Source organism: Poecilia latipinna, unplaced genomic scaffold (genome assembly GCF_001443285.1).
Source record: "Poecilia latipinna isolate Pla-1442-1.1 unplaced genomic scaffold, P_latipinna-1.0 Scaffold2162, whole genome shotgun sequence".
Taxonomy (NCBI): Eukaryota; Metazoa; Chordata; class Actinopteri; order Cyprinodontiformes; family Poeciliidae; genus Poecilia; species Poecilia latipinna.
Genome location: NW_015114778.1, coordinates 70,509 through 82,314, shown reverse-complemented (window position 1 = coordinate 82,314; position 11,806 = coordinate 70,509). Strand labels below are relative to the sequence as shown.

Below are 11,806 nucleotides of genomic sequence, written 5' to 3'. Positions count from 1 at the left end.
TCAAGGCGCTAAATCAGGAAGTAAAATTTATTTGAAGTCATATGTACCTGGAAAATACATGATACCGCCCCTTTAAATATAGAGTATTTAAATGTCCAGGAAACGACCTGCGCTCAATATTCAATAAAACATAAACTTGCATAAACTTCCAAATTTCATGGAGAAATTCAGCAAGTTTGAGGAAACATGCTTGTCCGAATGTGATACCCGTGTCCATCGGCATTATGAACAGATCGTTTTACACCAACAAAAGGAAACCGTAACAGGTGCTGCACAGAATATCTAGACTGCATCATTTAAAGTTGATTCATTTGTATGTGAATACTTTTATCGGTATCAAAATATCATTACTTCAACTTAAACTAAAAATACATTAGCTTGAGGCTCCTCCTTAACTTCCTGATCTTATGTAACACCTCCAGCCCTATGTAAACAGATGGGTGTGGCTGCTCTTGTTTGGATGAATGAATTGCATTCATAGGGACAAGAGGCTTGATTTCAGTGTCAACACACACACACACACACACACACACACACACACACACACTCACACTCACCCCCACACACACACACACACATACACACACACACACACACACACACATTCAGTGCTGCAGGAGCTGCTCTTCGTGTGTGCGCAGTAATTTAGTCCTAGAGCAGTTACATAAAGTGCGTGTGCTTCGCGCTCACATTCCCAAATTGGTTGGAGCTTTAGGTCTGATTGCAACAGCGTCTCCGCTTCAAGTCTGAACAAATTCATAAACAGCCAAGCCGCCGAGGCAGGGACAGAGCGGGGTTAGCCCAGGTGAGAAACAAGAGTGAGACGCCGCTGAAAGGTGAGCCCTCCAGTTCTGCAGAGGCTGGCCTTTTTTTTAACCTTGATCCTGGATAAGACAAGGTTTGAAGCTGCAGGATTCAGAGGCAAAGACAATCTGTGAAGTTAAACTATACTTCATTTGTTCATCATAAGACTGCACAACGCAAAGTTGTGTTTGAGCTGCGGCCTGCAATGGATCCATTTTTACACTGTGTGTGTTTGTGTCGATGCTTTGGATGATTTATAGCAATTAACACTTTTGGGGTCACATAAAAACAGAATGAGCAAAGTTACCCTGATCCCTTCACTCAAAGCTGCAGTATGTAACTTTTATAATATATATATATTTTTTTACATATTTGTTGAAACTGCCACTATTTTGTGTCAATTTAGCATGAGACAGATAATCTGGAAAAATAACATTTTCTTTCCTTCTTTCTATTTTGCTTATTTTTATGGGGAAAAGTATTCAGCATCAACAAAAACAGAACATTATCACACTTACAGCGTTGGCTAATGTCAAATCTCCACAGCAGATTAGAGGTTAATAATGTGGTTTTCTTGCTCTTTTGCAGTTAATTTTTTTTTTTTTTTTATATGCATGTACGGTAACAAAGATGAAATCAAGGACGGGAATTAAAACCCAACACATCTACGCCCTCAAGGTTTAGATGTTAAAAAGAAAATCTTTGTTAGGAACAGAGAAAAAAAATAATTGCAGTTGAAAGTTTACAGTGGCAGGCTGGTGCTTGTTTAGTATTTATGTAGTTTATCTTTCAGTAGCACAGTTTATGTCTGGAGTTGGAACGTTTCTGGCTTTCAGCCACTATGTTGCTAAATGTCATGCAGATTGACCAAGAGAACCCAGTAAGGAATACAGTTTTTTTTGTAGTAAAATTATCCTTTGCTACAAGTTTGAGAGTCTCTGTTGTACGTAGAGATAAAAGTTTGAAATCGGGCTCAGTTTTTTAATGTTTTTCATTTAGCAGGATGCCAACTTTGTGTGAGTAGCTGCTCTTTTACATGTTAAAGTGACATGCAGTTAGAAACATTGCATCTTATCAGAATCGCCTGAACATTGTCAGGAACTCTTCACACCCTCACTGTGAACTTTATAGAAAGATGCTATCAGGCAAACAGTGCAGCAGCTTCAAAGGCTGCATGGCTTTCTGCCTCGAGCTGAAAAAATGCTGGCAGGCTCTTAAACATGGTGCATTTTACATGAAGATCTAATGTAGATTACATTTCAAAAAGTATCTGACAATAGACCACTGCTAAAACAAAAATGGTTAATCAGGACAGACTTGTTGATTCTCATCAACAAGTCATCAACACCAATGCTGTTTTTCTTCTGAGTCCTGCCATATGGAGCAGGGAAGCAGTTGTGACCGTTTACCCTCTGAATGCTGAACCTCGGCACAGGCGAGCGACTTTATTTTTGATTTCCTCTGGGAGCGGTCAAAGAATGACTCCTTTCATCTGAGATTGGGTTTCCAAAGCTTCGAAAATAAAATTTTCCTTCTCTTCTTTGTCTCTGGCAACTCTCAAGCACTCAAAAGCCCCTTCTAGCTTTCTTTTTTTCCTTATCAAATATTTCAAAAAAGTATCCTTAAATCAACTTCAGTTAGTAAAGATCAGAAACATGGATTTAATTCCCATTAATGTTCAATCAATCAATCAATCAATCAATCAATCAATCAATCAATCAATCAATCAATCAATCAATCAATCAATCAATCAATCAAGTTTATTTGTGTAGCACATTTCAGACGCCTCTGCTCTGAAAGCTAACATTTTCATAAACAAACTCACTGGCTGAATCTCAAGCATCAGTAGACACACTCATAATCACACACACACACACACACACACACGCACACACACACACACATGTACACACACGTACACACACGTTTGCGTGGCTATCTTTGTGGGGATTTTCCATTGACTTACATTCATTTCTAAAGCCTAAACATTAAACTTACCCTAATCCTAACCATTACATACCTAACACTAACCAATACTCAATTCACACCTTAGTCCTAAATCTGATCCCTGACCCTAAAACAGCATTTCCCCTTGTGGGGACCAGGCTTCGGTCCCACAAGGATAAGCGGGTCCCCACAACATAGTGTCAGGAAAATGGTCCCCACAAGGTATTACAAACAAGCACACACACACGCACGCACTCACGCACACACAGTGATTCAGCTGGTGGAAGGAGTTACTTTTGGCAGATTCTGTGTTTATCTAAAATATAAAGACCTGCCATGTGTTTATGTTTTCATTTGTTTTGTGCGTGTGCATATAAGTCATGAATGCGTGTGTGTGTGTGTATGTGTGCACACACGAGTGTGTGCCACTAATGGAGAAATAACAGAATCCTTTTGTACATGTCAGTCAAGAAGTGATCAGTGTTTAGAAAGAACATGAAAGCTTGTTCAACGACAGTTTCTGTTTGCTGGTGTCATGGGAAACCCATGTTGTGTTAGTGGAAGATGGTGTTTGAATGCAAAGACGACACAGACTTCAAATACTTTGAATTATGTATTCTGCTGATTAAGTGTAGCTATCTTTAATCTTAACAAAAAAGGGGGAAATAATTCCAGTGACTCAAGGTTTAAACACAAAGATTAAACCTTGGAAAAATCAATTAGAATCACAATCTCACACTATTTTTTATTTTTAGAAGCACTCAATATAATTTAAACCAGTTTCATTCGCAATTTGAATTGATTTGATTTGGAACTGGTTTCATAAAGAGTGGGAATTTTCTTAGACAAGTAAATTAAAGTCGATTCCCACCTTACAAGATTAATTTTATAAGTGCTATTAATTGTGTATCTGTTTTTTTATTATCTGGCACTGAACTGAACGTTCATAAAGAGCTGAATCAGAGCAGAACTGACAGAGTAACAGATACAGTGAGGTGGGATTTTCCATTTTACCTTGACAGTACGGAGCTGCTTACGCTCCGCCTGGCACCTCATGTTGTTCGTGTTGCAGCAGCCGGTGCAACGCTTCACTTCTACGCAGGGAGGCCAGATGATGAAGTTGGCCGAAGTGGGATCCACTTGACTCCTCGGGATTTCATAAATTGTTGTGCGCACTTTGCACAAGGCTGGCACGGCTTCCTCCACCACTGGAAGGGGGGGAGAAAAAAAAGGCCTCAAACGCTTTCAGCAAGCTGCTGTTGAAGGGCTAGACTGCATAATCTTGCTACATTTGCTGTAGAAATTGATTTGAAACAGAATCATTTTGCAACTCAGCGGGCCTCACCGGTGCTTCTCCTTTGTCTTGTGTGTAAGTGTGGTTTCTCATGAGTGGGGGAGATGTGAAAGAAGTCCTTGTGATGGCTGTGTTTGGTCTCCTCGATCACCTCGTTCTCTGGACGGAGACAAAATAGGACACATTGTACTGCTGGGAGCACGGTAAAACACATCTTCTCAAACTCATTTCAGTGACCTTTGAGAAACTTAGATTTTCTCCAGTCTAAACTTGTTTCAAATTGAATTTTTAAAGGAGAAGTTCATAATTAAATAACCATATTGCATTTCTAATATATATATATATATATATATATATATATATATATATATATATATATATATATATATATATAATATGTCAAATATGATTTAAATGAAATTTGACTTCAAAATTTAACGTCTTGAAATTGGGGCCTCTGCCTCTTTAAGAAACTCCTGCTCTTTCTGAAGTCACAACATCACTTCTCCTCAGTGCTGTGCCTCAAAGGCGATGCTAGACCCACCCAGGTGTTAGCTAATTGCTGCTGGCTAGTCTGAAAGAGTGGAGTGAGGGCTGCTCTGTCAGGCGAAAGCTCAGAAGCTTGGAAACTGCAGCTCCGAGGAGGAGCTATGCCTCGAAGGTGGAGCTAGGTCCACTCAGACATTTTGCGCAGCTGAATGGTTGTCATGGGAGATTAAAAGATTTCTCGAGCACTCATAAAAGAATCAAAGCAACAGACCAGGTATGTTTTCAATGAGGAAATAACATCATAACTTGATGTAAAGCTGAAAAGAGTCAATTTTACATAGTACTGCCCGTTTAAAGATGTAAACATTCGTAATTAAATATATTGGCCTTATAAGCGTCAAAGGAAATCATCAAAGAGCAAATAAAAAAATAAATCTCCATCTTGAATTGTGTCACTTTTTTTTTTGTTTTATCAGAACATATACGTTTGATGAAATGCGAAAAACAAAGCAGGATGAATTCGAACTTCTCATTCAGAGGAACGTCCTCCTTATCAGAGTCTAACGAGGTTATTCTAACTCAGTTATGGTGATTATACATGTCAACACATCACTGGGTCTTCTCCATGTGAATTTCATCTGAGAAAAACAAACCTGTCCGTGACTGTGCAAAGAATTTCTTAAATTGAGTTTGAAAGCCAACGGGAGCTGTTTGGGGTCACCCAGAGGTCGTCAGCTGAGGAAATGTTTTGCTGAGTCAGGGTTTGAGACAGTAAGAGTTTAAAGCAAAGCAAACCTCTTGTTTCATTTTTTTTTAGCACTGATGTTTAGCTGTCGTGAACTGAAATATTGATCCTATTTTGGCCATCAGAAACAATATCGTACAAGATGAGTTCAAGGCTTCCGGATACTGTTTGAAACTTGTGTTTTTTTGTGTGTGACAGTGACTAAATGACACATTTGACACATTTAGGACTACATTAGACAGCTGATTTCAATCTGACTGGATTGTATTGGTATGAATTTTATTTATTGTGTCTTCTTGTATAATAAAATTGAAAAATGCTTGTTTTTCTTCTAACATGCTTTGAAATCTAAATTTGTTGTGAATTGGTGTTACATAAATTTATAAAGCTAGTCTACATCATTCTTGCAAGACAAATTAAAAAGTAGGCAGGCGGAACATATTGCACATGTTGGTGTCCCTCAGGGTTCTGCTTTAGTTCCCAGGTGTTTTTTTTCACACAAACAAGCTCCGTTGGGGAGCGATATGATCAGGAAATGAGCAATTATTTTCATTTTATTGATGATGAAACCCAGTTTTAGCTTTCTGTTGATCAATAAAAGACTATTCACCTGTTGAATTAACAATCTATTTAAGTTAGGTCAAACCCAAAGTTGCTGTCCTTTAATCCCAACTTGGAAACTTGGAAAGTCCAAGTTTGGTTTCATGGTTTCTACTGAGGTTGTTCCATGTAACACCTCCAGTGAATAATGAAGTTCAGAACTGTCTCCATCTCTGTCAAATCTTCACGGTGAGATTGAAGAAAAATGAATTCATGGATTCTTCCCTTATGGATTGGAATACTGCCGTAACATTTGAGTGCCTGACATTTTTCCTGTGTTGAATCTATGAATTAATTTTGAAAATTCAACTGATTCTCAGGTACAGAATGAGACGCAGTCTTCAAACCTCTGGAATCAGCTCATTGCCTGGATCCTCAATAGCTATTTACTCTTTGCTTTTAACTATAGACTAAAACCCAGTTTTGTCAGTATTTCCAATTTTTACGATGTGTTTGTGACTAGTTTGATTTCCTGCTTTGTTCATCATTTTACTTCCTTTAAAAAAACTCACATTTGCTGCATTGAAACCTTTTTTTCTTCCTTTTTTGCTTATTTCATCAAAGATGAATGACAAATGTGTCACCTGCACACATTTGTCCAGACATCTAACAAACCAATAACAAAAACTGTAAAGATGACCGGTCCGACAACTGAACTTGGCGGGACACCCCTTACATTACGTTACCTTACATTACGTTACGCTATGTTACATTACTCCTTACAACATTAGAGATAGGCGACGCTGATTCCATCAAAAACAATCATGTCTATTGGAGAAATATGATTCTATTCAAAGAAAACCTATACAAAGAAAAATCATATTATACAAATTTGCAAACGACTCATAATTTCCACATAAAAGCTGTTTGTACAGTTTATCCCGACCAAGAATTTGCAGCTCAGATCTTTTTGTGGTAATGACTCTAACTTTAACTCGTTTCTGTGACGGTACACATATTTTTTGTTTGTGCAGATATTCACACAGTGTGCTGGCTGACCCGACAGTCCGCCCCTGACCGTCTCCCTCTCTCCGTCTCGCTCCTCTTGTGGCCTGACATGCTGGAATTCCAGCATGAATTATACATAGCAACACAGCAGCCTTGCAGCGAGCCCTCCTCTCAAACTAATAATGGGCAGCATGACAACAGTATAATGAAGTGAGCCACTTGACCCCCACTGAGCCTGGGGAGCTGTCACACTCTGAATTTGCATCTCAATGATGCCAGGATTAATGGTGGCACCGATCTTTACCGAAAGACAAGAAAAAAAGAAGGAGCAGTGAACGTCTCACGAGAAATGAAACGATTTAAATTTTTGAAGTGCTGCAGAAGTCAGGGGGATTTTTTGTCTCTGTGTTTTTGTTTTTCTTCACTAATTCATCCAAATGTGGTTTTGTGTTCTCTGTTTGCACTTCCAGGTCAAACCTTTAGCTAACAAGTGGAAAAGGAACAAAGATGATTTAAACTGGGGTTTTTTTTTTAAAAAAAAAAAAAAAAAAAGGAAAAGGTATCTTTCCAGCAGCATCTGGAAAGGCATCCCAGTAATGAGAGATGATTCACTATCTTCATATTCTGCCATGAACGACATAAAAATAATACTTCAGTCTTTCAAGGAGCAAACGGAGGTCAAAGCAGGGCAAAGAATGGCAGACCCTAGCTCACGGTGGCTAACGCTTCATAACTAGCCAAGCTACTCTGGATTCAAAACTAGAGGTATTTCTCAAAGGGTTTCTGTCAATGTTGTTTTAAATCAAGAGGTTTGTAAACTACATTTGTATAGACAAGAATCAAATATGTTTCCTGTATGCCTAGAATACTTTGTCTGACTATTAGCAGAATTTTTAGGTAAACCAAGGCTTCAAAGTGTTAACATTTCAAAAACCACTAAAATGCTGAGTCATTACGTTCCTACATTTCAAAGACCTGTTGATGAAGTATTGTAGGACGTTTTCTCAGACTGCAGGAAGCACTGAGTAAGCCAGCACTGCCCCTCCCCCAACCGTTGCTGAGCACTGTTGGTCAGCTGGATGAAAAAAAAGGCAGCTGCACTGTTTTTAGCGTAAATTAACCAGCTAAAATGTGCATCCTATACTCCCAATGTAACTATGTAAAGACGAGAAGGACAAAATAACAAACATTCTAAGTTTGTATATCAAAATATTTAATAAAAAATGACATGCAGAAAAAGAATTTTACATAAAATCAAGAAAATTGTGGGCAACCGGTCTCTGCCAATTCTCTTGAGAAAAAACAGAGTTTCTTTAGTCAGAGGCTCCTTGAAATTCACTGTGAAACAGACTGCTACAGGGGATCTTTCCTGCCCCTACCCATAACCATCTACTATAACTCCTTGAAGAATTGTGAATTAATATGAGTTAATTTAACTTTGGAATCAATAACATAGTTTTGAATTTGAACTGACTACCAATAAGTAATTGGACTTGATAAAAAGAAACATTAATGGCCTCTGCAGTAACAATAACCATATTTTAATATTAAAACAGCAGTAGAAATAATTGTGTTTTTTCTCTGATTCACAAAATAATTATATTACGGCAAGCATTTTTGTTTGAACTTATTATGCCATTTCTGGCAACTGAGACCCACCCAAGACCAGAACCGTGTGGGACCCCTAAAGGAAAGTCAGAGAAAAAGGATTTATTCCTATTTATTTATATTCTTATTACATTGTTTACATGCTTAGAAACTATATTTATTTCTATTTTTTCACTTTATTTCTACTTTCTAAATGCAAAATGAAACTATGTTATTGAAAATTCCTTTCAAAGCAGTTCTTGCATGAATGTTGCCATTGACCAACTCCCCATTGATCGTGTGAGAATAAAAACATTAGAAATCTCATCTTTTAAGGCAACATTGATAAACAAATAAGTTGTTGCTTGGGCACCCATAGTTTAAATGCCCCCCTGTGAAAGAGCCCATCAAAATGTAATGGTTTGGATAACATCTTAAGTGTTATTTCTTTAATCCACTGTTTTGTGGTTGTACATAAGTTACCTCATGTCATATTTTAAATTAAAAATGCAACTCAATTGGTTTAAACTCCCCTGTTGTGTTCATTAATCAACGTACTAACGGTCAGTATCAGACGGAGGACTAGCTAAAAAAAAATAATAATGCTAAGTTGGTTTACTGCTCATTTAGTCGTTTCCAGTGTGTTTTCGTTACCTCGAAAAACCTGAGGTTCATTTCAAACAAGAGTAATTTAAACCATATCTTTAGCTGAATTAATTTTAATAATAAATGTATAAGGACAACAGGTGATTTGGAGGAGGGCGAGATGCTGTATTAAAAAAATAATAAAAAAAGGTGCTTTACCTACGGTGTCCATTTCTAGCAGCCGCTGGAGGTCGCTGATGCTGCGGATCTCGCTGCGGGACAGCCGCTCCAGCAGCTCCTGAGGGAGAGGAGACTCCTGTACAGACACACAGTTATCACTTTAATTCAGAGTAAAATATGTAAGTGCGAAGTGGTGCAAAAATATTAATCGTGTAAGCATCATTCATCCTAAAAAATAAAAATAAAAAAAAAGCCCTGAAGCAGACTCTGGTTTGCTCTTTTGCAAATCAACAAAAGCACAATTTATGATAATCCTACACGCGCCTAATTAAACTGCAACGTGAAACTATGACGACGTACGGCGTCTCAAATCTGAAGGTAAATCGGCGAGTCGTTATTTTCAAGGCTCACCTCAGCAGCGGTGCGTAATAGGCAAAAGAAGCCGGTCAGGAGGTGGAAGACCGCGGCTTTCATCTCCTCTCAGGTCCGCTGCATGAGCACGACGAGGCGAAACTCCGGTGCAGGAGCCGGGCTGCTGCTCCCTGGTCCTCACAGCTTTCAACCATCCCTTGGAAGGAAAAGCTGCCTCCAAAACCTTAGACGAGGTGACTCCAGCTCAATATTCAAGTCAGGTTGTAGACCATAAGAGAAACTAAATGAAGAGTGCGGTCTGGTGCTTCTGATACAAGTCACTTAAAGTGACAAAATGACAAAATCTTTTCCAAGAGAGATTCCCAATAAAAACCCACTAGCAGAAAAACATCTGAATGGGAAAACTCAAATAAAACGGAGGCAGATGATCTCCAGCAGTTCTTTGCTTCAGATTCACAGGTGAACAAATAAAGTTTATCAAAATATATACATATTTTTTTTTTACACACATCCAGAAATCCAGTTCTGTTCACAGCGGGATCCGGTCCAAATTCACACACTTTATTCCACCTGCAGCGTCTGGTCTAACCCTCAGCGTGTCGACGGAACCACGAACATGTGGAACCTCTTCTGCTTCAGTCAACTGCAGCCAAACTGAAACAGTTGGTAAATATGTCGGGAAATCCGCAGCGCAGCCCCCGACAGGAGATGGCAACGAGCTCCACGCGCGGCTGTGATCTTCGGGGTGAATGAGCACGAGATGCTTCAGTCCCAGAATATAACGCTGCGCGCCCTCGAGGCTCTGGACGCGTGAGCGCGCTTTGCGTAACGGTAGCCGCGCAAAAAAAAAAAAAAAGAAAAAAAAAAAAGAGGAATTCTCCAAGTTTCTGCAGCTGCGCAGATTTTGGTCAAAATGTAGAGTCTCCCCACTGGTCCCAGTTTGGAAAATAGCTGGAATGTCATTGGGCTAATGTGGAAAATGAAATGATTTGGAAAAATGTTTGAATTTTCAGGCTTTATATCTAGACGTTTAACCCATTTATCCATGCAGCTCCTTCCTTCGTTCCTTTTATCCTTCCTTCCTTCCTTCCTTTCTTTCTATCATTGTAGATTAACTGTTTATATTTGTGATTAATTTGATAATTACTTCAGCAAGTCACTGCTTTTTCTCTGTTAATCTTTGCCCAAACTTTTGTGACATTGGATATAGGTTGTATTTTGTGTCTTTAGCTGCTCTCATCTTGGCCACAACGCCTTTTTAAATGACATTTCAACATTTATGGGTCTTTCTGGACCAAATAATGTAATATTATATATTAATATAATAATAATAATAAAAAAAATAATAAAGTAATAAAATAATAATAAAGTAATAAAATACAGAGTCAGACGGGACTGAGAACTGTCAATATTTGAACCCCCCAAAAATGTCTATGAAGATAAAAAGAGAAACAAATATGGAGCAACTCTATCATTTAGCTGAAATAAGCAATATTTACATTAAACATTGTTATAAAATCCATATGGCCTTTTTTTTTTTTTTTTTTTAGAAATGGGACGAACCATCACAATCAAACAAAACCAACAGCTTGGTGACGTTGATGTGCTGCAGTGATATTTATGACATTTATTAGGTGATTCATGACCTACTAATCAATTTCCACACAAGTTTTCTTGAGGGTCCAAATCACATAGTTGGAAACAGGTTTGCAAAAACCACAGATGCACGAGCCTTAGGAGCGTGAGGGAGAGGAAGCAGGAGTGTGTGTCAAACAAATTAGCGGCCATGTCGGATGCTGACTTGTTGTGAAATGAAGGGCATTGATGATTGTTCATGCTGGACATAATAACTGGGCTCAGATTTGCTGCTGTCCCATGATCCATCACACCGCCAAGGTTGCAGAAACTTTCAGCAAAGAACCAAAAAGTTTACATATATGATGTTTTAAAATAACTGGAGACATAAAATCAAACGGAATTGGATGATTTTCAGCATATTTGTGATCAGACAGTCGAAAAAGAAAGAAATTGGATCAATTAATGAACCAATTCTAATAGATTCTGCTCATGATAAAACTCTTCGGTTTGCAGTTCAATCAGGCTGTGAGAGAGCGAGACTGTTTGTAGCTAACAGGAAGGCTGAACATGATTTGTCAAACTATAAACATTTGATAAATTCGTATAAAATATTTCCAGTGCTCTACTTATATCTTTTAAATCCCCTATAGAGAAATTATAAGCGGACAGAAACATTA

At 38.3% G+C, this 11,806-nt stretch overlaps 1 protein-coding gene across 2 annotated transcripts in view; it reads right to left on the bottom strand.

The window, feature by feature from the left end:
- Positions 1-11,806, bottom strand: part of LOC106936519 (platelet-derived growth factor subunit A-like) — a 31,576-nt gene that overhangs the window by 7,992 nt on the left and 11,778 nt on the right. The window contains exons 1-4 of one of the 2 annotated variants that reach the window (XM_015017574.1): positions 9,591-10,342; positions 9,219-9,315; positions 4,097-4,204; positions 3,766-3,959 (exon numbers count right to left, since the gene is read on the bottom strand). In XM_015017574.1, the coding sequence (XP_014873060.1) occupies positions 3,766-3,959; positions 4,097-4,204; positions 9,219-9,315; positions 9,591-9,653 (462 nt within the window). In that variant the 5' untranslated portion in view covers positions 9,654-10,342. Of the gene's footprint in view, positions 1-3,765; positions 3,960-4,096; positions 4,205-9,218; positions 9,316-9,590; positions 10,343-11,806 lie in introns of those variants that run through there. The other variant, XM_015017576.1, reaches the window with a different exon arrangement.